General features: G+C 35.4%; 2 protein-coding genes across 2 annotated transcripts; both read left to right on the top strand.

Moving 5' to 3' along the window:
- The first annotated feature begins 8054 nt into the window (after positions 1-8054).
- Positions 8055-8597, top strand: LOC145600608 (uncharacterized). The gene has a single exon (XM_081656496.1). The coding sequence runs from the start codon at positions 8055-8057 to the stop codon at positions 8595-8597; it is 543 nt and encodes a 180-aa protein (XP_081512622.1).
- Positions 8598-19580: 10983 nt separating this feature from the next.
- Positions 19581-26052, top strand: LOC145601592 (putative magnesium transporter NIPA8). Its single transcript, XM_081657638.1, has 14 exons — positions 19581-19893; positions 20737-20973; positions 22330-22414; positions 22512-22573; positions 22778-22863; positions 22950-23023; positions 23888-23990; positions 24120-24245; positions 24339-24438; positions 24535-24654; positions 24852-24942; positions 25039-25105; positions 25280-25379; positions 25553-26052. Exons 2-14 carry the CDS (start codon positions 20881-20883, stop codon positions 25769-25771), a joined length of 1326 nt encoding a protein of 441 aa, XP_081513764.1. The 5' UTR covers positions 19581-19893; positions 20737-20880; the 3' UTR covers positions 25772-26052.
- Positions 26053-26290: the final 238 nt, after the last annotated feature.

Raw genomic sequence — 26290 nt, 5'->3', positions numbered from 1 at the left:
CGGTCTGGGAACTTACCTGTCTTGTTCCATCAAAGTTTCTTCCATTGTTCCTTTGGCAACTTAGGAACTTCGTGTTTGACAGCACCCATAGTTCTATTATGAGACCTCTAATACTCTTAGGCAAGTGAGTATGTCTTTTACAACACCAGAACTAAGTGTGACACATGAACAATAAGCGCATATTCTTTACTTTAAGTATAACATGCATAGGAACCCCGGCTTGACATAACTTATGGAAAAAAATACTTTATACTCATGTTATGTTTCATCAAGTCTTGCTCCATTAAGCGATAAACAAGAATATGACATGTCAAGACAAAACCATAAGATAAACAATTCACAAATTCACATATTGCATACATATATACAAAAAAAATATATATCAATTCAATTCATTTAATGTCGACATGTGAAAAGGAACTTATATCTTATGTAGTCTCTTACCATTAAAAATATAACTTTAAAAACATTGGTTGATATGATGGCTTACCTTGGAGTTCTTGAAGTGGCTTTTCTGTTCCTTGATGATCTCAAATCTAATATGAACTTCCACTTCTAACTCAAGTTCCATTGTCAATGGATAATGCTCACAAATATATATTCTCATTATAGAATCATCAAAAACCAATGCACAATGACTCGTTAGTTTTACCAGAATATAATCAGTGTAAATAAGTACAACTAATAACTCAATCCATCTTGAAAACAAAAATTGATAATTTTAACGCTCAATTTTCAAGAAGGAACTTGGATATCAATCTATCCTAGAGTATGTTCCACATAGATATCTATAGCAAAAAGTTATACAAAATAAATCCAAGACATCCATGTGGTACAACTCTAATCCCATATAAACAGCAAGATCAAATAATATTCAATTATTTTCAAGTCTAGCTACACAAGCAACAAGTTCCTTAAAAACAATACATACCTTTGTATTGGTTGTTTCCTTTAAGAACCAACCTGACCTTGTTCCATTCACGTGCCTTACTCAACAAGCTTTTTCCAGAACACTCTTTTTAATCTCCGACCCTTTGTAGGTGTTCTAGAATAGGTTTAGGATGTAACAAACCCCTTCTTCCTTTTAAGCTCATAGAGTTCCTGTTGCACATCTGACCTTCAAGCTACATCCTCAAATGTTTTAATGTCTTGAGGCTCCGCCTTAGTTACGTATGCATGAAAGACACTGTAGTTCCATAGATTGTTGAGATTTTGCTGGTCGGAACAAATATAATCTCAGCTCTGGAACTTCGTCGGAACTTGCTTTCTTGTATTGAGTTCATTGAACTTTGCTGCATGAGTTGGAACTTAACATCTAAAAGTTCCTCAACATATGTAGCTAGCCCTTGCTGTTATCATTAGTGACATATTTCTTTACTAGGAACTCGGTTAGTTCTACACGAACATGTGAGTTCATCTTTTGTAACCTGCTTGATGGGAACAAACCTGTTAGTCTCAAAATATGTTCACTCGATTGCACATTAATCATGATAGTGTAAACTCTTTATGTTTTACTAGTCTAGGCGATTATGTATGAATTGCCTTGGCACTTCTATCGTCAAACATCCCTAAGTGGAACATAGGGTGTCTTGTTCAACAAAGATCTATTGCTTCAGTGTTGATGATGTAGAAAGAGACATTGAAAACTATTCCAAAGAACCTGCAAAGACCATTAGCATATAACTTTGTTTTCTTCGTGTCTTTCATAATTCAAAGTTGGAAACTTGTTGTCAATCATGTGTTCCTGCAACAAACATCAACCATGACTGGAACTAGGTTCCATTGTTAGATCTATAACCTTATAAATGATGAGCACTTAGCCACATACCCTGTGATAGAAAAGACTTTCAACAAACAGTTTATCATCTCTTCTATTAAGAAAAGTAACCAAGTATTCAATTGCTTTCATTACTTATAAACAAGACATCTCTTTCAATTAGTCTCTTCAAAGCATATGGTAAACATATCCATATCACTAAGATCTAATGGATTAGTGTTGCTTACCATCTACCTGATGTTAAAAGAGAATGTAACATGTGTTTGATTCTCATGTTTCTTGATCTTCACCTGTTTGGAACTTACAGATACATATACCTATTATCAAGTTCCTACTAGGTTTATCAAGCACGAAAAGATTAACATGTTTACCGTTTAAAGCATAGAAGTGTTTCATAAAACATCTAGAGTTACAAACATTTAAACACCAAAATGTGCATCAAAAACTCGACAAGAAAAATGTTCACAATGGTATAGGAACTTGACTTACTAACCACCTGTTATGCAACAATTTTACCTTCTGTGTTAGTCTTATAAGTCCAAGTTCTTCCATTGTAGGTTTCTAGTAGGAAATATATTGATTTGACAATCATCATCCCTTTGGAACCTCGTTGTCGAAATACTACGAGTTCCTTCCTACTATGCACCTTCAACTGTTTATGTTCCTTTTGATATCAGGTTGGAACACGCCCTTCTGGTCCTTTTGACCATTGTATCTTGGGTAGAGGAACGTGTTGATTTAATCTCAAATTTTTCAACACCTTGTCAAAGTTCCTCAAATATTCATTCTAAAGATATAACCTGAAAAATCAAAACCCAAGAGAATTCTTTTGTGCTTTCAAAAGATTAGTAGGTTAGTTAAGAGAGATAAATAAAACCTAAAGCATAAAAGTATTAAAACATAAAGTTCCAATAAGAATACTTCTGCTACAGGAATTTATGATTGGTTCCAAAGAACTTTGAATAATAGGAACTTAACTGGAACTTGCTTGCATAAGAAGCTGAACATGAACTTGTACAATAACTCCTATAGCACCTTGATATAGAAGCTTTGTTAATCCTATATCCTAAATCTGTTTTATCAATTCAAGTTCACCAAGTTCCAACTGATTAAGCACCAAGTTCCTAATGGAACAAACTTTTATGCATCGATTTATCTCAATAGTCAAACCTACAAAACAATTATTAATAACCAGCACAAACTAGAAGAGAAGTTAGTTGTCATGATATACATTAAAAGTTTCAAAACAACTTCTCTTTTCCATCCATTCACAGAAAAATACCAACTTGGAAATATAGAATTGAAGTTCAATAGGAATTTGTGAAGGATTAATACATACTAAAAGCACATGACTAATATTTACAAGGAGAAGTATAGGCGACTTACACACTTATCCATATTATCGCTTCACCTACTACAAACCTCTTATAAAGGCTCTATAGTGAGAGGAACTTGCATATAGTTCCTTATATACAAACAACTAAAAATCATCGTTATGAGTAAGTTGTCTCCACTCACATAGCCTGCAAAATCAGTCACCTTTTTGCTTTGGTTGCCCAATTTATATTGGGTACCTTCATGTTAGTAATAGACGTCAATAATCCATAATTAAAACAACTACGGTCAAACCAGCTATCTTTACTAACAATTAACATCATGTGTCTACATAATAAATAATCAGAATAATAAGGACACATGATAAGGTCATTCTTTGGCAAATATTCAAAATATACGTTCATTACCTTGCCCAAAGAATTAAGTTTCCATTCAAGCTTAGTCCAGGTTCCAAAAGACCAAATATGCATAATTCTATAAAATAAGTTCCTTGAACTATTTCTAGTAAACTGAAAATTAATCAATTTGTAAATCCGAAAAATCTTTTCACACTAGAAATCAGATTTGAGGTTACACAAAATTGATTTTAAAACATTAACAATAAAATCAACAAATTAACTAGAAATACTACAAGGAACTCGCACACATAGTGACATGCATATAACAAAGAATTCAAAGACGAGACACTTACCTCCAATATGTTGATCTTTGAATTACTTTTGCTTTACAAGCAAATTTTGGTCTTTATGTCGTCTTGGGAACATTCTGGGTCTGAGTTCCAATCGCTGCATTCCTCGTAGATTTCCATCCTAGCCAGGAACTTGCTCCTCGGGGTTGCCCGATTTACCAAGAGCACTTGCTCTGATACCAATTGTTATTTCGGATGATATACAACAAGAGGGGGGGTGAATTGTAGTATGTTCCTAGTGCCTACTTTTCGCGGAATATAAAACTGATTGCTGTTAGGAACTTAGACAGTGCAAAGCGGATTTTACGAGGAAACCATCCAGGACCCAACTGGAAGTAAAACCTCGACCCTAATATAGGGATTTCAAACACAAACCATTTCACTATAATAGGGCAAACACCAAGTTACAACCTATTATGCACAGACCTTTACTCACAAGTTCCTGCTCGGAAACTTGCTACTCGATAAGACCCTATCCTACCCAATCTAAATCCCACACTTAGATTCACTCGTACTACTAGAGTACTACTCACTCGGCCTCTCACTAGAAGCTCAATCGGCTTCACTTAGAAGCTCACACATTGCACTCTTACAATATAATTATAACGAGAATCCTCACGAACTCTCACACCCCAATACATAAAACACGCAAAACCCTTTTTCCCAATTACAAGATCTCAATGAATAACTCTAAATACATACCAATGAATAAAGAGATAAAACTAATATGCTGGACACTCAAGATCTGATCTGGAACTGTCAGGACGAACTGAAACCAAACCTGACTGGAACTTCGACCTGGAAGTCTGACTTAGCTTCGTGGTGAAGGATGAAACCGTTAAGCACGACCACTCAGCTTCGTCAACCTCAACTTTGAATGAATACATATGAGCATATTTATAGTACACCCAAATTATTCTTTTCGCAAAAGATAAGTTTTATTAAAAGATAGAAATAAAAGATATTTTCCAAAGATAAGTTTTCCATAATTATATCTTTTGTCAAGAATATATTTTGTCAATAATAATAAGATGTAATTACCATAAAATCTGATTTTATCTAGATCATATATTTTCCAAATATACTAATATATCTTACCATATCTTTTTATAAAAGATATAATTACCATATCTTTTTACAAAAGATAAACTTGCCATAAAATTAGATTTTATTTAAAACTTATTTTGCTGAAAATATTTTCCAAAAATAACTTATCTTTTTCCACAAGGATTTATTAGAAAATTAATATCTTTATTCTGTAAAACCAAATCCTTAAAAGATATGCACGTGGTAGATAAATATATATATAATCATTAAATTCGACCTGCGACCTTTAACGACGTGCAGACGTAAGTTCCAATTAGGTTTTGGAACTCTGACAGTCTCTGAGTTCCTGACAAGTCAGTAAATCTAATTTCATTGACTATCATGAGTTCACCTTGGTTCTTTAGACTTGTTCCAAACTGACTTTTGTTTCCAACATACTTACATGAATCCTAGAGCGATACACTTCGATTTCTCCGTCTTCATGTTGTTTCTTTGAAACTCTTGTTCTGGAATCTTGTAGTATTGATGTATTCTAGTTCTCGGGGCAACGTTCCACTTCTGGAACCGCAAGCCAAGTTCCTATTGGAACTTGCTGTCTTCATGTTCCTGTTAGGGAACTTAGATAGTTCTTGTTAGAGAACTAAGTTCCTGTCAGGGAACTCTTCATGTACCTGTTAGGGAACATGGAACTCTTCATGTAACTGTTAGGGAACATGCTCCGGCTCTCGTGGGATAGCCTACCGAAAGTTCCTTCTGGATCTTGTTAGAGAATACCTTCAGGTTCCTTCGTAGTTTAGTTCTCGTGGGAGAACTTGCTTTGGGTTTATTCAATCTCTCTTGTTCCTCTTGAAGTCTTCTATGTTCCAACCCATTGACTTCACCTAAGTCAGTTCCTGTCTTCACATAAACACTTAAGAGAAACATTAGATTGAAGTTTGTTTGTCATAAACAAACTTCAAGTGAGAGAACTAATTAAACTTAAAGCTTATGTAAATACTCCTACACATATACTACTCATGTATGCATAGTGTACTTACCTCATGAATCTAACATATGCAAACACCTATTTACATAGTTACCTTCATGGTTCCTTAGCCATCATCATGCTTATCAACCATAACACTCATCATTGTTGTCGTTCTTCTATTGCTTATCATATATTGCTTAAGTTCCTTATATACTTGTCATTGCTCAGGTTCCTTGTATCAGTATAACTTGTTCTTTCTATGCACAACTTGGCAAACACATTAGATAGATAATCATCATTAGTTTACAATCATCAAAACCTAATTACTCAACAATACCCTCTGTAGTTTTCTCTCTCAATGCTCTTCTCTGCCATGGCTGAAAAATCTCACATTCAAGAAAATTCCTTGGAGGAAAGGGATCAATTAATTCGCTCCAATAAAAAACCCAAAAGAAAAATCACTCACTGGATTTTCAACAAGGATTTACCAGTTGAGGGGAAAGCTACTAGCAATCCCCAGCCCCATTTGAATCCAAATGAGAATAACACTCGCAATCTGCAGTCAAATGTATCTTTCAGAGACATGGTTCGAAATATTGATTTAAATGGTGTATCACCCCATCCTATGGAAAGAATCGACAAGGAAGAAGTATCAGATGATGATGAACCACCACCTGATATGGAAGATGACCCCAAATGCCCTGTAATCTTTTTATCCAAGGAGGAAAAAATCGAATCCGCAAGCCCTGGCTGCATACTTCGATTATCAAAATGTATGATAGCAAGATTGGGTATATGTCTCTCATGAAAAGATTAAAGAAAAAATGGGAATTAACAGGGGGATTGGTCCTCACTGACATTGGTCATGACTTCTTTATTGCTCGATTTTCTAATTTGGGCGACTACAACCATGTCCTCACCCAAGGTCCATGGATGTTGGATGACAATTATCTCACCATACGAAAGTGGGTTCCTAATTTTATCCCAGATGATTCCCCTATCCGCTTCCTAACTGCGTGGGTGAGAATCCCACACCTTGTAGTTGAATACTTTGACCAAGAATTTCTCCACAAGATAGGGAACAAAATTGGGAAAGTTATTCGAATTGACAATAACACAGCTTTAGCTCAAAGGGGTCAATTCACAAGATTGAGTATTGAATTGGATTTGAGTAAGCCTCTGTTATCTAAGTTCTGGCTCAAAGGGAAAGTCTGGAAAGTCCAATGTGAGGGTTTGAAGATGATATGCTTTTATTGTGGCAAAATTGGACATCAAGGAAGTACCTGCCCTAAGAAAATTAGCAACTTGCAAACTGAAGAACAGGTTAGGGATCAAGAACAGAGGCAACAATCTGATGTAGCTAAATCAACTATTGATATGCATGACTATGGTTCCTGGATGATTGTGAAGAAACCTTAACCAAGAAAAAGGGCACCTAGGCAAGACAAGCCACCTCCAGTGGCGGACAAAACACCACCAGTGAAGAACCGGACTGAAGGTCAAAGTCAACATGTTGACCAAGGGGGGTCGAGATTCTCGGTTCTAAATGCACATAATCAGGAATTTGAAGAACAAAATAAGGAATTTGAGAAAAATTTGGAACTAAACGATGAAATTGTTTCTGAGCCTTATATGGAAACGGTTGATTTGAGTAAATCCTATCAACCAATTAATATTCTTCCCATAGATAAATATTTTACAATTGGAAAGAATATTTCAAATCCCTTAACTCAAAGGAATTTGATTTGGAATGTCAAGCAAGGAAAAGATAATAGGAAACAAGATAATTTAGCCCCAAAAAATATCCTTCAAGATAGAACCAATGAACTGGAAAGCCAATCACATGTTCCAAAGATTTCTCAAATTAATTATGCCAAAGAACAAACCACGACTTCCCCACAAGCTATTGACCAAGCCCTTTTGAGCACCCCTGTAACAAGCACTGTCAAGCCAAACCAACCAAGCCAATCCCTCACTACCCCTACACATGTCTCTGCTACTCCCGAACACTGTCACCCTACAAATTCCCCCAGAGAAGATACTATGTATGACCACTCCCAAGGACCCGTATTTGGGCGTGGCAAGCCCCCTGACTCACCAATTGGAGATGCAGATACACTCATGGAGGGTGTTGAACCAGGAGAATCTGGAACCAGTGGTGACTTTACAGTTGCCATTGGATCTTAGGATTGCTATGAGGCATATTGAAGCAGTCCAAATTTCCAAATAAGTTGTTTCCCATGAATAATACAAATATTGGTGGTGTTAATTCCTTCCCAATCACGTGCTTGGTTTGGAATGTTCAAGGAGCTGGTAGTAGAGATTTTCTCGCGGTATTACGGGAAGTAATTTGTATTAATAAACCTCTAGTGTTTGTCTTAGTCGAGACTCACATGGGAGGTGATCATGCTTTAAGAATTGCTCAAATGTTTGGATATAATGGCCACACTCGGGTGGACGCTCAAGGTTTTAGTGGGGGAATTTGGGTTTACTGGAAGCCGGAGGTAGTTACCATTGATCCCATTGTGAAATCCAATCAGTATATTACTATGACTATCAATAGAAGGGGAGAGGAGCCTTGGTATTTTACCTCGGTTTATACTAGCCCTGATCCATCTAAGCGGCATGATTTATGGCAGGAACTTTCGGACTTTGCTAGCCAAAATAACAAGCCTTGGTTGTTAGCTGGGGATTTCAATGAGACTCAATTTGGGTGGGAAAGAAACTCAAGTTGTGCAGAGACTACTCGAAGGAGTGAGAGTTTTAATCATTGGGTGGAATAATCTCAACTAATTGAAGTTGCTTTCTCAGGCTCTCCCCACACTTGGGCTAGGGGGAACTCAATGACTACTCGTCGAAGTGCAAGGTTAGACAGAGCTCTCTGTAATTCTGAATGGGGTCTACAATTTGATAGGGCTCGGGTGAAACATTTACCGACTATTCAATCCAACCACTGCCCCCTTCTTATTTCTCCTAATGGCTTTGCACCTTTGGAAGCCTTGAACCAACCCTTTCGATTCCAAGCAGCATGGTTATCACATGAAAAAATTTCTGATTTTCTTTGTGATAAATGGAAAGATGATATCCCTCTCATGACTCTTCTTAAATCTTTCTCTACTAATTTGCAAGAATGGAATAAGGAGGTCTTTCACAATATTTTTAGAGAAAAGAGAACCCTCATGGCTCGCATACAGGGGATACAATCTGCTCTAGCTAGTGGAAAGGACTCGGGGCTGCTGAAACTCAAGGCAAAATTGAGGAAAGAGTTGGACTTAATTAATGCTGAACCAGGAAGAAATGTTGTGGTACCAAAAGGCTTGGGTGGATTGGTTGCAACATGGTGACAAGAATACTACCTTTTTCCACCTCAGTACAGTTGTAAAACGTTGGAGAAATAAAATAACCGCAATCAAAGATGTTGATGGTAAGTGGATCTTTGAACAAGATCAAGTGAAAAATCAGGTAGTTTCTTACTTTGCGCAGCTATACACAGATGATGGTGTTGAGGGTATGTATGATATCCCATCCGGGGTCTGCTTTGCTTTTTCTAACTCTGAATGGGAGAGCTTAAACAGGCCATACACCAATTGTGATATTGAGTATGTGGTAAAAAATATGGGCTCCCTCAAAGCTCCTGGACCCAACGGCTTTCAAGCTCTTTTTTACCAAAAGAACTGGAAAACAGTGGCAAGGAATGTGTATGACATGGCCAAGCAGGTGTTGGACGGTAAAGGGATGCCAGATTCTCTGAATGAGACTTACTTGGTGCTGATACCGAAGGTAGATACTGCAGAATCTGCAACACATTTTCGCCCCATAGGTCTTTGTAACGTTGCCTACAAAATTGTCATTAAGGCAATTGTCAATAGAATTAAGCCCTTGCTGCCAAAAATCATTGCAAACACACAATCAAGCTTTGTCCCTGGACGTCAAATCACAGACAATATCGTCATCATGCAGGAAGTCTTGCATACCATGAAAAGAAAAAAGGGAGGAAAAGGGTATATGACTATCAAAATAGACTTTGAGAAAGCCTATGACCGTCTCAAATGGGCTTTTATTCGGGATACTTTGATGGAGATGAATTTCCCTATTCGAATGATTGAGGTTATTATGGAATGTATTACAACTCCTTCGATGAGTGTTCTTTGGAATGGTGAGAAGACGGATGCATTTTTTCCCACTCGAGGCATTAGACAAGGAGACCCACTCTCCCCGTACCTTTTAGTTCTTTGTATGGAGTGCCTTAACCAAGTCATTGAAGCATCTATAATGGCAAATAAGTGGAAACCAATTTATGCTAGCAGGGGAGGGCCTTTGCTTTCAAATTTATTCTTTGCCGATGATTTAATTCTCTTTGCGGAAGCTTCCATTGACCAGGCCGAGATTGTTAAAGACTGTCTAGAACGATTTTGTATAGCGTCTGGACAGAAAATAAGTCTTCCCAAATCCAGAATTTATTTCTCACCCAATGTCAGTGAAGATGTTCGCAAGGGCATCAGTGAGGCGCTGGAAATGGATATAACCGAAAACTTAGGCTTGTATCTAGGAATGCCTACCTTAACCAATAGAGTGACAAAGAAAACATATGCTTATCTCTGTGAAAAAATCGATCGTCGCTTAACTAGATGGAAATCAAAGTATCTATCATTTGCAGGCCGCATTACTTTAGCAAAATCTACCATTACCACAATGGCAAATTATTCTATGCAGTCTGCTAAACTCCCGAGGCCAGTGTGTGATTCCATTGATCAAAAAACTCGAAGATTTATTTGGGGAGGTGATGAGGAAAGAAGGCGCATACACTTGCTCTCTTGGGATACTATCCAATTACCTAAAGAAAAGGGGGGACTTGGCATTCGTTCTGCTAGACAGTCAAACTCAACTTTCCTCACCAAACTTGGATGGAGAGTACTCAAAGAACCAGATTCTCTATGGTCTAGAGTGCTTAGACATAAGTATTGTCGAGGCCATTGTGATATAGACATGTTTGTTCCAACCTCGAATATGTCTAATGCTTGGCGTGGGATTACTGACAATGTGAATTGGTTGAAAAAGGGGTCAACAGTAGCTATTGGATCAGAAATGGTGGTTCTACCCTTTTTTGGGATCACATATGGGCTGCAGATGTTCCACTTCGTGAGCTTGCCATTAATAAGATTCCAGAAGAAATCGATGGAGCAATTGTAGGCGAGTTATGGGATGCTTGTAACACCCCAATAATTCTCTCTTTAAACCTCTGAGGACCCTGAACAATATTCAAGAGAATTACTGGCGTGCTACCGCCACGTGTTCAAACGTTAAGGCTTTATCAGAAAATAGCAGCGGAAAAACTAAATCAGTTATAAATAAGTTTCAAAACCAACGAATGAAACCAAATTAAGTCATACAACTTGGAACCATTAAGGCCCTTATTCAAAACCCAATAAAAGTAGTAAGTGATTAAATTCAGTGTTCAAATAATTCAAACCCAAAAGAAATAGTGTCGAATAAAATCGAATTAAAATAAATTCAAACTTGCAAAAGAAATAAAATGCAAACAACCAACTCTCTACTCAAGATCCCACAACCCTGATGAATGCTGCATGTGTAAGAACCTGTGGTAATTCTGCTCCCTAATATTACAAGTGTAAAAATTGGATCGTCACAGGGTCATTGAAAGGCGAAGGCCATGACCAAAGAAAGACACACAAAGCACGCAATCAGCAAAGCTGAGTACATACAAGCTGCAAAATAAATTAAGAATTCCATAACATGCTACTAATAATCAATCATCATGCATCATTAAATTATAGACTCAACACACGACTCAACTATTTATATTACTAAGACTCCATTAATTAATATTAGGTAAATCTAATTTTTATTCATTGGATTACGCAATAGACAAGGTTGTCCAACCCATGCTCCATTTGGAACATCAATAAAAGAAAAACCCCATGCCTCCTTTCGGAAACATCAATAAACATCCAACGACCACGAGCGCGACTCCGTGACCGTAGTTAGTATGAGATCTCACCTAACTCTTAGTTTTGAAAAATATTTGAAATAAGAGACTCGTAGATCAGACGGCCTCGAGAAAAGTACATGGCTAATACCCCATGTACCCCAACCCCCGATTGTCATTACTCCAGAAGTGCACCAATCCAAAGTTTTTTTGCTCATCCATCTTGCACTTTACGTGATTTACAGGTTTAGACTTGGTGATGAATCATATATATACATAACAATTCAATCAATCCAATATCAATTCAATCAAGTAAAACAACTTTTCAATTTCAATTCTTGATTTATTAGTGGCAAGCAACATTTATTATTTATTCCTTTAACTACCTCAGTGTATAAACACCTTCAGTGCATAAAGCACCCCAAAACCTTAACCTCGTCTTATAAGACTTTAATAAACTCCCTCTACTCCAATTCAATCATAATTAATTCATGAAAGAGTATTATAAAATTTAACCTCATGGAACCATTATCAAAATTAATTCCACTTATAGACAACCAAGAATTCATAACCTTTAATTGATCGTATCATATCCAATTGATAAGAAACTCACTTATACATTACCCACCACCGTAGTCATATACTTATATCTCAAACATGTCTCATACACAATATACGAAAATCACGATGTATAAACAAACAATTAAGCCCAGTCTTCTCTACACATGATACTAAGTTCTTGTTTTGTTCCTAAACATGCTTCTAAAGGCAAGGTTTCGTAACTCATACGTACCTCAAATAAGCCCTTAAAGTAGTTGAATACACTATAAAAACTCTGGAACCAAGACTCCTACATAAAGGGACAACAATACTATGTTAATTACCCTTGTATACACAATTTCCAACAACTTGAACTTACTTTAAACAACTTATAATAATCTGAAAATTATTTAAAAACTCCTAATTAGCCTCTCTTTTAATGGGTAATTAAACTATTTCATTAAAATCATACTTTAAATAAAATTCTAGCAACATCATTTGATTAAAACTCTCTTAAAACTTTATGAAAACATACTTTTATGCCCAATCAATCAATATGATCGTTAGATATACAAAAGCCCAAAATCAAATTGTTTAAGAACCCTAAAAATCACACCTTTAATAAGTTAAAACCCTAACTTTAATCATATCAAAATCTGAAAATAATAATCTGAAAATGTAGCATAAAACCTTTAAAACATAACTTTGATACTAATTAAACAAATTTTAAACAATAAAAATTAAAACTCAAACTAATAAATAAAATATGAAAACCAAGAGGAAAGAGGAAGGAAGAAAGACCGAGTTGCAGCAAGGCAGGCTGGGCGGTGGCAGTAGCGGTGGTCGGAGGCAGCAATGGCGGGGTCCGGTGGGTTTGCTCCCACGTAAAAAGAAAGAAAGGAAAAGGAATAAGGAAAGGAAAATGGAAAAAAAAAAACAAAAAAGAAAAAAAAAGAAAAGGAGTTGTACTCCTACGTGAAACCAAGGGAAAAGAAAGGAGGAGGGAAGAGAAAATAAGAGAGAAGAAAACTTACCCCTTTAATTTTTGTGTGGCAAATTTGGGGATAAGTAGAGTATTTATAGTGTGGAGTGGGTTAGGGTAGGTTTGGGCTTTATAAAAAAAATTATGGAGTTGAATAATAAAATAGTTGGCCCAAATATAAAAATACGATGATTGGGTTATTAAGAGGATGGGCTACATTTCAATTAAATACTTATTGACCCAAATATTAATACTTATTTTATTATAAACCAACAATTAAAATTATTTGATCCAAAATTTATTTTATAATTAAGTAAATAATATATATAAAATACATTAAAATTACGGGGTATTACAATGCTGACTTGGGGTGGATGTGGGATAAAATTGCTGATTTACTACCAACTCCAGCTTTAAAAAGAATTGTTGCTCACAAGGTTATTCAGGATCCTAACTTGGAGGATATTCGATACTGGAAGGGAGCTAAAGCAGGAGGTTTCTCTGTAAAACATGCCATGAAATTGATCAAAGATGAAGACATGATAGCCAATGATCCAAAGTGGAAGATAGCCTAGAAAGCACCTGTCCAACAAAGAGTGCGTGCGTTTTTATGGCTATTGTTTCATGACAGAGTGTTATGCAATGCAAATAGGAAGCTTAGGCACCTTACTGATGACCCCCGATGCAAGAGATGCAATCTTAATGCTGATGAAACGCTGCTTCACATACTTAGGGACTGTCCTGCTGCCAAATTGACTTGGAACAGCATAGGAAGTGCAGCAAATTACCCTTCATTTTACTCAGGTAACCTGACTGCTTGGTTGCTGAGAAATTTGAAAGGAGAAGAATTGATCCACTCTAAAAAATGGTCTTCCTGTTTTGCAATTGCCTTGTGGTGGATATGGAAGTGGAGGAATAGTGAGATGTTTAATGCATCCAAGGATATCCCTAGTGAGATGGGAGTCTTTATTCGAGCTCAAACTGATTCCACCTGGAATGCCTTGACAGGAAGTGCTATGTCTAACAACCTACCAGCACTAGTAGAAAAATACAAAAAAAACACCGCTCTGTGGCCACCGGTTTTTTAAAACCGGTGGCTTAAAAAATGGGCGGGTTAGGCTAATTCACATTGCCGGTTCAAACCGAACCGGTGGCCTTTACCATTTATGCCACCGGTTTGAACCCGTGGCAATTAGCAATTAAAAAAAAATGCCCCCTTAAATACCCCAAACCCTACCTCAATATTCACTCTCAGCCGTCCCTCTCCTCTTTCTCTCTCCTGCTCTCCCCTCTCTTCTTTCTCTTTCTCTTTCATTTCTCATCTGATCTCCTCCGATCTTCCTTCTCTTTCTCATCTAATCTCCTCCTTCTCTTTCCTTCTCTTTCGATCTCTTTCCTTCTCTTTCGATCTCCTCCTTCTCATCTCCTTCTCCTTCTCATCTCCTTCGTCTCCTTCTCCCTCTTCTCCTTCGATCTCCTCTTCTCCTTCTCCTTGGTTTTGAGTTCGTGCACCATCATCAAGACCACAACGAAGACATGCACAACGAATACATGCACGAGGTTTGTGATTAATCAATTAATTGTTGGTTTTTTATTTTAAATTCTGGGTTTTTGTTTTTTGATTCTGGGTTTTTGTTTAATCAATTATTTCTGGGTTTTTACTCGATTTTAATCAATTAATTCTGGGTTTGTGTTTTGGGTATTTGTTTCATTACTAGTTATTGATTTTTTGGGTTAATTAGTCGATTTTGGATTTTTTTTTGAGTGTTTTCGTCGATTTAATTCGGTTTTTAATTGATTTTAATCGATTCTAAGTGGATCTCCTTTTGGGTCCTTTTCGATTTAATTCTGGGTTTTTTCTTTTTTTTTTTAGTTCGTAAATCAGTTTATTTTTTTGAGTTCGATTTAATTCTCATTTTGTTTTTAGTTCTCGTTTTGAAAATCAATTTGATTTTTTTTAGTTCGATTTAACTCTCAGGTTTTCACTAATTCCTGGGATTTTTGTTTAATTTTTTTTCTTGGTTCTTTTTTCTTTTTTTTTTCTGGGTTTTAGTTTTCTGGGTTAATTTTCTAGGTTTTTGTTTAATTTCTGGGTTTTGTTTATATTTTGTGTGTGTTTTTTCTGGGTTTATTTAACCGATTTAAATCGATTTATGGGGTTTTTTTTTGTTCGCAGCTTATACAGTTCTTGTTTTTATCTTTTTTTCGCAGATTTTTTTTTTAATCGAATTTTTTTTTGATGCAGGTGTATTGATTTGGATGTAGATGTTAAATCGAAGAAAAAAGATGCAGGATTATTGATTTAGGTGTTATATGGTTGTTTTTTAATTTTAATGTTGTAATTTTTTTTGGTTTTTATTGTAAATTTGTTTTTTTGGTTTTTAATGTTGGAATTTTAGTTTTGTGTAATTTGATTAATTTAGTTGTTTTAAATTGGAATTGTTGTATGAGTACTTTAGTTGTAGTTATTAATTTGGTTTTTTCACTCTTAAAAAGTGTACATTTATTAGATACTCATGAATATATATGTGTTTTTATATAATTTACATATATATATATAATTTCTGCTACAATTTAAGTGAAATAAATGCAAAAAAAAAAAATTTATTTTTTTTGTTTTTTATGGACATTATTGCCACCGGTTAACCGGTGGCAATACTCTTTAATTCCATCAAAAAGCATTATTGCCACCGGTTGTTTTGGCCACCGATTTTGAACCGGTGGCTTTTTAATAATATTATTGCCACCCCCCAACTGGCCACCGGTTCAAAACCGGTGGCATAGTGGGGTCCGGTTTTAAACCGGTGGCTAATTCATATTTTCGTCTAGTGCAGGAAGCAGCAGCATTAGACAAGAGATTCTGGTTAAGTGGTTGGCTCCACCTCTGGAATGGTTCAGCTTGATGAACACTGATGGGGCAGCTAAAGGCACTCCAGGTAGTGCAGGAGGAGGTGGAATCATTCGTGATTGTAGGGGGAATTTCATCAAATGTTTCTCGGCTAGTTTTGGCATTTGTGGTGCATACAAGGCTGAGTTACTTGCTGCTTAAATAGGCTTACAGATGGCAAAGGATATGGGAATTACTAAGCTAGTTTTGCAGATGGATAACAAGGCATGTTTGGAAGCTCTCAGCTCTAATGTTGATCAAGAAGGAGAATATACTCATGTGCTCACTTCTTGCCGTAGATTAGTTAATTTCTTTAATAATTCTCTTAGTTTTGTTTTTTGTTATAGGGAGGGTAATAGAATTGCGGATCGACTTGCCAATATGGGGGTCATCCAAGAGGAGAGGGCTGTTTATTTCGATGCACCTCCGATCGAAGTAATTAGTCTTCTAAGGGAGGATGCTATAGGTGTGGCATGGCCATGGTTTGTAGCTTGATTTGCTTGTTTTTTTCTTTTAATAAAGGGTTCTAACCCACATTTGCATAAAAAAAAAAAAAGAAGATAACCTAAACTCGTTATCGAAACGACAAAACCACTCACAACTTTATGATGAGTGGTAGTACGTACTATTGTTTATTTACAAGTATGATTGTCAAGTAATTATTATTCCATTATTAAAAAATTTGAATAACATTGTACGTCAAAATATTTTAAATCTAATACACAAGACTATTTGTATTAATGGTATGTTTTAAAATTTTGCATATAGAATTTAACAAAAAAAAAGTTATCCTAAAATTTAATAAAACTACCCGGACAATGCCCATGGCACAAAACTAGTATATATATAATATAAAAATATTTCTTTAATCAATAGTAAGAAATAAAAAGGATACATCAATTTGTCTTTGAAATTTTAATTTTTATCCATACAATTAAAGAACACTACAAGAAAACGCGTTTTTAGCGATCAATATTACTGACGAGCGTCAAATCAATCGGTAAAACGAAATATTAATGAATGATTTTAAACGGTCGCTAATTAACAACCGTTAACATAATTAGACAAATTTGTTCACCATAGTTTTAGAATTTTTTAAATCAAATATAATGCTAATTTAATAATGAAAATTAAAATATAATGTGCATGGCACGGGACTAATCTAGTTAGATAATAAACCTTAGTTGAGATTATTAAAACTACATTGCCCATAATTTGAATTATTAAAATATATTTTTCCAAATTAAAATTATTATCGAAATTTTCATATATACTTCGTATAATAAAAAGAAGGAAAAATTTTAAATTACCACTAAAAAATATAACCATTTTCGAACTAACCACTCGTTTAATTTTTTATTTTAAATTAAATGCTCAAATTACCACCTATTTCAAATTCGATGGAATTTTCTTTTGTAGGCCACACATATGTTATTTTCCTCCTTTTTTTTTCTTTTTCCTTGACTTCACTCTCTTTCTCATTCAATTTTCGCAACAACCCTATTCTCAGTCAATTCTCTCATTCAATTCTTTGCACAATCTAAAATTGGAACCTTAGTTTTCTCATTAGAACCCTAATTGTTATTGCAAGAGGAAATAATCCTAGGTAATTGCTTGTACTGGAGTTGGTGCATTGGCGATAAATGAGCCAAAATGACCCTCAAACAAGCCACTTCGTCTCCCACTTCAGGATGTCTACAAGATTGGAGGTAAAGGAACTGTGCCTGTAGGGCGAGTTGAGACTGGTGTCTTAAAGCACAATATGGTTGTTACTTTTAGTCCTACTATACTGACCACTGAGGTTAAATCTGTTGAAATGCACCATGAGTCTCTTCCAGAGGCTCTTCCTAGTGACAATGCTGGTTTCAACGTTAAGAACATTTCTGTCAAGGATCTCAAGTGTGGTTATGTTGCTTCTGATTACAAGGAGCCTGCTAAAGGGGCAGCTAGCTTTACTACATAGGTCATTATCATGAAACACCCTGGAAAAATCGGAAATGGCTATGCTCCAATGCTGGACTGCCACACCTCTCACAACTAAGCTTACAATTTCAGCAAACTTAATTGAAATTCAATTAAATTCTTTAATAGAAACCCCAATTCAGTACTGCCAGATAACCTAATTGCCAAAATAACACAATTACTTCGTGTGCAGAACAAGAACCCTAATTAATTAAGCCCCCAAATTCCCTCAATTATAATGTCACAAGAACCCTAACATACAGGTGAAATTACCTTATGCAAATTGAATTTCTTTCGTTGTTGGGGATGCGTCTGCAATTAGAAACGAGCTCCAATTGGTGGATAAATTGCAGGCAAGATTGCTAGTTGAATCAGGGAAAGTGCTTTATTGGAAAAATTGCGGGGGGGGGGGGGGGGGGACCATTAGAAAGCAAAAATATAGCCGTTTTTAGCCATTAGGTAGGGCCCACATAAGAAATTCCACCGAATTTTTAAAATGGGTGGTAATCTAAACCTTTATTTAACTAGCCTTTTGGCCCGTTCGATGCACGGGTTCTTACCTAAGTTATTTCATATGTAGGTATTTTTTCAATAGTTGAAATTTTTGATATGAAATACGAAGTAATTGTTTCATTGCTAAAACTTAAAGGGAAAAAAAGAATGAGGGTAGAACAATGGAAAAAGATAATGAAATTTAGTTACGTATATATCATGAAGATTGTAGGATATGAAATGACATATTAGTTTAAACTATGTTTTAAGTCTAGGAATTAAAAAGACAATTTTTATATAATTCAATTCATATGTTTATGTGAAGTATATTAATTGGTTCAACTTTATATTATTATGATGGAAATGAAACACTTCATTTACTTAATTGAATTTGCAAGTTATGGAATATATTAAGACTTAAACAAAAAGATTAAAAGGGGTGACATGTGTCATATGTGGTATTGAGTGACTTGTGATGACATGTGTCATATGAAAAATTATGGTTTGTGTTTTTAAATACTCGTACTAATTTGCAAGTTATGGAATATATTAAGACTTAAACAAAAAGATTAAAAGGGGTGACATGTGTCATATGTGGTATTGAGTGACTTGTGATGACATGTGTCATATGAAAAATTATGGGTTGTGTTTTTAAATACTCGTACTAAAGTATAGAAGTATAGATTTAAGGGTAATAATTTAAAATAATAAATTAAACGTGTACTTAGTTCGAAAATAATTACGTAGTATATTTTTAGGTGGTAATTTAAAAATATTCTTAAAAAGAATGTTCCAAAAAACAAAGGGGCTGAAGAGTGGTGAACTTGTGCCGGAGCAGCTATCAACGTCAACTCAATTTGACCGGACACCTTCTTCGTGGCCTTCCAATTACGCCAACAACTTTATACAAAATAAAAGTAAACTCATTTTTTTTTTTTTCGTTTATACTAATCAAAACCAAAATCTCCTTAAATTCCCATTTTTTTTCTCTACCATCTAATCTTGATCTCTCTCTCCAACATATTTTTTCCTACAATTTTTTGGTATTCTTATTATTACTCCATTATCCAATCTGTTTTGTGATTTTTTAGGGAGTATAAATAGCCCCCCAAAAAAAAAAAAAAGTATTTCCTGAAGATCCGGTTGAATTAAGTACATATTATCTTTTTGGACCGATTTATATTTGCAATTGCAAAGCCCTTTTATTATAAATCATCTATTATATCTGGGTTTTAATCCTTCTTCCTAATGTTGACGTTTTAGCTTCAGGTAATATGTTTCTTCAGCATGATCTTTCATTTCCATTTAGTAGAAAATATTCGAATTTTCTCAGTAAATTAATAATGGGTTCCTGTTAATTGTCATTTCTTTTCCTTTTCTTATCTGGGTTTGTTAAATTTCTGAATCAAATTGTTTTTTGATAGATTTTGGGGTCTGAAATTTCTCTACTGAATCAATTGGCTGCAATTATGTTAAGGTTGTAAGAATAATACATTTACTGAGTTAATTAGCTGCTAATCTAAGGGAATTGCATTGCTTAATTTGATGTTGGGTTTTAGAATTAATTGAAATTAGCTGTATCTCAATTGGGTTTTAATTTCTTTGTTTTTTGATTGAGTTTTGAAAGCTTGTTTCTTTAATTTCATGCTCAATGTGGATAAATTTACCCTTATTATTGTGATTGCGGCGATTTTTGGCACTCATCTTTTGGATGTAGAGTTGGGAACTGTTGGAATTGTATGGATTTATGGTAGTGATTAGGGCCTGAGTGATCATCTGCTATTTTGGTGTCAAGCTGTGGCATTTTTGAAAAGTTAAGGTTTTGGTAGCAGTAAGCTGGTGATGTTCTCTTCTCTTGAATTCTGAGAGTTTGTGATCATCATATAAGTCTTGGAAAATTTTGTCTGTGTGCCGAAATAGCTTCATTGTCTTTTATGGGTAATGATGCATTAATAATGACTTCAATAGGCTGCTGATGGATGTGGTTGACTGCTAGGTTGGTGGTGTTATTCTTGTTATTGATCTTGAACTTCTCTTGCTACCTGCTTTCTATAGCTTTTGGATTGTTGCTCAGGAGGCCTTATGGCTAATGACCTAGGGATTGATGGACAGGTACATTGGTGAAGATGTCCGGGAATATTTGATGATGGACTCAGCCTTGTTCATAACCTTTGAAGGAATTAACAGCTTTAGGACTCTGCAACTTCAGGAAGACTGTATATTTGATTAAGTTTACATAAGGGATCTTTGGACATCATGGGAGAGTGGGTTATTGGAGCCTTCATTAATCTTTTTGGAAGTATTGCTATAAACTTTGGAACTAACCTTCTCAAGTTAGGTCATACAGAGGTATGTTGTTTAATGTTTGCCGTTTCTCATCATTCATGGTCCAAAAGTTCTTTAAGCTTAGCATGAAAACTTTAGTTAGAAATAGTTAAGTTTGAAACAAGAATTGTGAACACAAATGTAACACTTTTGTAGTTGTTCTACTTTTACTTGTAGGTTTGCTAATGCACAACTTTAACCAATAATATTTATTATTACTTTAAAGTATATATTGAAAATATATATTTCAACAAATCTAATGACATTGTACATGATAATTGTTTCCCCTTCATATTAACAAAAATATACGGTTCTAGTGAGTTTTGTAAATAGTGTACAAAGTCAAAGTGAAAGTGAAAGAACTAATGCAAAACATTTTCCAAGGAAAAAGGTTGCTGTAAATTTTGTTGGTGTGTGCCAAGGTAAAGGTTTCTGTAAATTTGTAGGTGGTGTGTTGAGAGATACAACTTGGGCTTAAAGTTACTAACAATTCTAAACTTATTCTTTGCCTAGTCATAATTGATGATCTCAGCTGGTCAATTAAATGAATAAATTTCCTCTTCCCACTCTCTATTATTTCATTTATTTTTGGCTATGCAATGTAGTAACTGCTGGTTTTGTGCCTTGTTACATCCGTTGCCAATCTCGATGTGGAACAGGTTAGTCTCTTGAGGTTGAGAAAACACTCTCTATGCTGTGACACATGTAACAAAGTTCAAGCATATGACTTTATCTCGCGAATCTGTTAGTCCAGTCAATCTGATGTAGATATCCACATACCTGTATTCCATATTAGCTGTCCCTGAAACCTTAATTTATTTATTTTTTTGAACTGTGTTGGTTCGGGCATGTAAGACAGAGACCCTATAGTGCACTGCTACAAAGAGTGGAAGAGAGGGATCATGGAGAGCTTAAACGAGGTAGAGGGAGACCGAAAATGACTTGGTTGGAAGGAGTTAGGAAGGATGTGAAGCAAATGGATTTGCATGAGAATGAGATATTTGATGGTAAGGGATGGAGGAGGAAGATTTCTGTGGAAGAATTTACGGAATAATTACTTTTAATTCATGTAGCCAACCCCACTTATTGGATTAAGGCTTTGATTGATTGATATATAGCAATAATAACTTCTTAAAGAAATTTATTCTGGAAAGGGGGAGTACTTTTAAGGCCTATGGGTTGGCAAGATATCTTATGGTGTCTGGATAAAAGCAACTGTTTACTTGACTACTTGAGCATGCATTATGAGATGATCTGAGTGTTTTTAATAATATAATCAAGTTTGTTGGGATTGATTGAAACCTATTGCAGCATTAGTTTCTATTACCTTCCCACAGCATGTTTCAATGATCATTTACGAGCTTAAATGAATGTATGCAGAGAGAGAGGTTTTTGCTCGAGAATAAAGACACTAGTGGGAAGGCTTTATTGAAGCCCGTCTCTCATTTTCAGACGTGGAGAGTTGGTAAGATATCTCTGCATTTTATTTGTTTATTTATTTATTAATTTTTAATAACCAAGGTATTTATGCTTATAATGTGATCTTTTAAACAAATGTGCAGGCATTCTATTTTTTGCTTTTGGAAACTGTCTCAATTTTTTCTCATTTGGATATGCTGCTCAGGTTAGTTAGCTTGATAAGCAAATGGATCCTAGTTACGCACTTATACTAATTAAATGACAAGTAAATAACTACTGCTACATATATACTGCAAATAATTGGCTTCCAATTCATGTTCTCATATTACGTTAGCTAATTTTGCTATTTTAGCGATTCTCTCTTTCCCCACCCTGATTTTTTTTTTTCATAATTCTTTGTCTTTGACAGTCACTTCTTGCAGCTCTAGGATCTGTTCAGTTTGTCTCAAACATCGCGTTTGCATTCTTCGTATTGAACAAAAAGATTTCAGTAAAGTAAGCTTATCTTAATTGGAGATTGGCGCCATCAGATGTGTTATTTCAGCTTACCAGTTTTATTTTTCTGTTTTGCACTTCTGCAGGGTATTGGTAGCCACAACTTTTATTGTTCTTGGAAATGTTTTCCTTGTTGCCTTTGGCAATCACCAGTCACCTGGTACGTCTCAATTTAGTTTCAAGGAATGCAATCCTTTTGGCTGATCTGTAAATCAAGTCTTTGAAGTATTTTTTGTTAATGATTGTTAACAGTAACGGACTATTCAGTTAATTAGAATCTTTATCTAATTGTATTGCATTTAGGTTGACTGTGTTGTATGCCTACTACCTAATCACCACCTCTTTTTTAAATTGATATAAGCTTTATTAGATCCTTGCACAGAAGTCTTTAAATTTTTTATTTCCTGGACAATTTGCTGTGAAAAGAATTATAAATTAAAGCAGCTTTTTCTTTATTTATGTGGTGTTTGAGGCTTCCTGTAAACTAACCAGCTTGACTGTGATCAGGGTTGAAGATTATGGTTGATATCTCCATACCCACGTACAGTGGGTTTGATGATATTAATTCTTTTTTTAGTATGGATAGGTGCAAGCTATGTTTCTTTGATAATCAATTAATGACTAATAAGAGAACATGAACTTTATTCTTTTACGCGTGTCCTTTCTCTTGATAAGATTGTGTTTAGCCTTTATGTCTGGACAGGAATCATGTTGTAAATTGTGTTGTAACTTTTAAATGTAGGTGATCAGATAAGAACTTATTAGCTATGTTGGGTTTGTTAAAACTAGAAAGATCGTAAATAGTTGAGAAGGTAAGCCAGGACATGGGGTATATGCTTAAGCTGAGATGTTCATGTCTGCTGTATGTATCTCACAAAGATCATTTTAGCATAGCATAAATTTGATTTAAGATATGCAATTTCTGCTGGATGTATTTGGATTTGCTAGTCTAATGCTTCCCTGTTTGTCATTGTTATAAGTGGTTGATGCTCGAATGGTCTTTGATTCATTTTGCTTGTTTCAGTGTATACACCAGAGGAGTTGGCAGAGAAGTATAGCAACATAACATTCCTGCTATACTGCTTGACTTTGGTAATTGTTGTTGCCTTTCATCATTATCTCTACAGGTCAGCTCACTGAATCTCACAATGAGCATGTATTTTTTAGAGCATTTTTTAACTTCTTTCTAATTTGAATAGTAACTGGCAAGTCTCTTCTGCCATCCAATTTTAATGGAACTTTATCTGGATTTGCAGAAGAGGAGAAATACTTGCAACTTCTGGGCATCAAATCAAAGCCTATTGGCAAATGCTGCTTCCTTTTTCCTATGCAGTCGTTTCAGGCGCAGTAGGATCTTGTTCTGTGCTGTTCGCTAAGTCTCTGTATGATATTTTTGCAACTTTGATCACCTTTATTTATTTGATGATGGTTGACAAATATGGTACTGAGATGGTTTGATTTCTTTGCTTTGGCAGCTCTAATCTTTTGAGATTGGCCATGTCCAGTAACTATCACTTGCATAGTTGGTTCACATACTCCATGCTTCTGCTGTTTCTCAGCACCGCTGGTTTCTGGGTAAGGATTATAGAAACCCCCCTCTCAATGCAATATTTCAGTATGCTGTGTTGTCTTCCTGCCTAATTCCTGATAAGCTCTCTTATATCGTTCCAGATGGCTAGGTTAAATGATGGACTGGCCTTCTTTGATGCAATTGTCATAGTTCCCATGTTTCAGATTGCATGGACTTTTTTCTCTATTTGTACTGGATTTGTTTACTTTCAGGAATATCAGGTGCTTTTCTCTCTCCTGTCACTTTCTTCTGTTCTTATTAGACATCCGATCCTTTCGTTTTCATATCCCCCCTCTTCTTCTCGCTCTTTGCTTTCCCTCTCCCAACTTCCCAAGGGGTGGATGTTGAATAGACATTTTGTTACTTTATAGCTATTTACAAGTTCAGATAGAGAATTTATGTATATTGCCTTGGACAGGTCTTCAATACACTACGGACAACAATGTTTATTCTGGGCATGATGTCTGTGTTCGTAGGTATTACTTTGCTTGCCCCAGATGAGGTTAAAGGTATGCTTATTGATTGTGGGTTACTATTTTATTTGAAGTCTGCAATATAGAGCCTAGGCTTTAATCATGTTTTACTTGAACATTGATTATTCTTAGGTGGTGAAGTCAAAGATGGTTCCTTGGATGCTATAACATCTTCAAGTGTTGCAAATGATGAGGAAAGGTAAACAAAATTATTCAACTTTGCTGGTCCTGTATGCAGGGCTACTTCGATATGATATTCTGATTACAAGGGCCGTCACTTTTCTGCCTTCAATCAATTGGAGTTTTTGGACTGTCTGCTAGTCGTTTTGTTTACTAATTTGGGGGTAAAAACTTATGCTTTTTACTGCATTAGGTTGTTGGTTACATCACTGGAGGATACTCAAAGCAAAGAGGTGAAGCCATTTTTACGTATTATATTAACCAAGGCTGTAGATGTCATGCTCAAAGCTAAGGTGCGCTTTTGACTTCCTTTCTAAAATTGACCTTTATATAAATTTATAAATTGAATAAGTATTACCCAAATCACTGTAATTGGTCTTAGTTAATATTTTTATTATTAATATATAGTGATTATACTTCTGTAGTCCTGCCTTGCAACAAAAATTAACTGTTCTTTTCCTTGCAGACTACTTGCTTATTAGCATTAGGAATGGGAGAAAATTCGATGAATGCATCTTCCGTTTTTGTGATGCCTATGTTATCATCAAAGCTAACTGGATTTAGAGGTGGCAGTACTGCTGACCGGGCCAAGTTTTTCCCGATGAGAGGTACTGGTTGGGATAAGATCCCGATGGACGAGGACAAACTGCTGGAGACAAGCTCACTGGTCTCGCAGAGTGTGTGATAGGATTAGTTTTGTGTAAGTCCCCAAGGATCTTTTACGCTATTTTTCTGGTGTCACACTTGACACCCTCTTATTGTTAAAATCTGTAGGTAACTAGAGTGGTGTATAAATATATTTCCCTTTCGATTTTGTTGTAGCCTGAAGTCAAAATGTATTTTAAAATTGTACATACTCAGTTCTCGGAAACACGAGATTCGTTGTACTATAAATTTTCAAGTAAATATGTCAAAGAAAATGATGTATCAATTTTCAAAGTAAATGTATCCAAATACTCAGCAATCGCCTCCAACTGCATACCGCGAAGTCTTTGTTGACTTGCAAATTTTCTTGTTCTGGCGGCTTTTGAAGGCTAACTTAATTGAAAGTAGTCGAGTTTAATGTTACTTCCCTGTGACAAGTATGTCAAAAATGTTCATTACACGTCTATCTCATTAAGGAAAACGTATCATCAAACGGAAAAGAAAAAGTAAACCCAACAACTTTGAATGAATATATGATGATAAGTCAACTCTTGTAAGA

The sequence above is a fragment of the Chenopodium album genome, chromosome 21 (genome assembly GCF_948465745.1).
Source record: "Chenopodium album chromosome 21, dcCheAlbu1.1, whole genome shotgun sequence".
NCBI lineage: Eukaryota > Viridiplantae > Streptophyta > Magnoliopsida > Caryophyllales > Amaranthaceae > Chenopodium > Chenopodium album.
The sequence above is the reverse complement of the archived record's forward strand: the minus strand, read 5'-3'. Positions and strand labels throughout refer to the sequence as shown.

Excerpts from the sequence above, each read along its gene's own strand:
- LOC145600608 (XM_081656496.1), top strand. The coding sequence starts at position 8,055 with ATGAATAATACAAATATTGGTGGTGTTAATTCCTTCCCAATCACGTGC.
- LOC145601592 (XM_081657638.1), top strand. The coding sequence starts at position 20,881 with ATGGGAGAGTGGGTTATTGGAGCCTTCATTAATCTTTTTGGAAGTATT. Across the intron at positions 20,974-22,329 it reads TCAAGTTAGGTCATACAGAG|AGAGAGAGGTTTTTGCTCGA; the intron begins GTATGTTGTTTA and ends GAATGTATGCAG. Across the intron at positions 25,106-25,279 it reads GTTGCAAATGATGAGGAAAG|GTTGTTGGTTACATCACTGG; the intron begins GTAAACAAAATT and ends TTACTGCATTAG.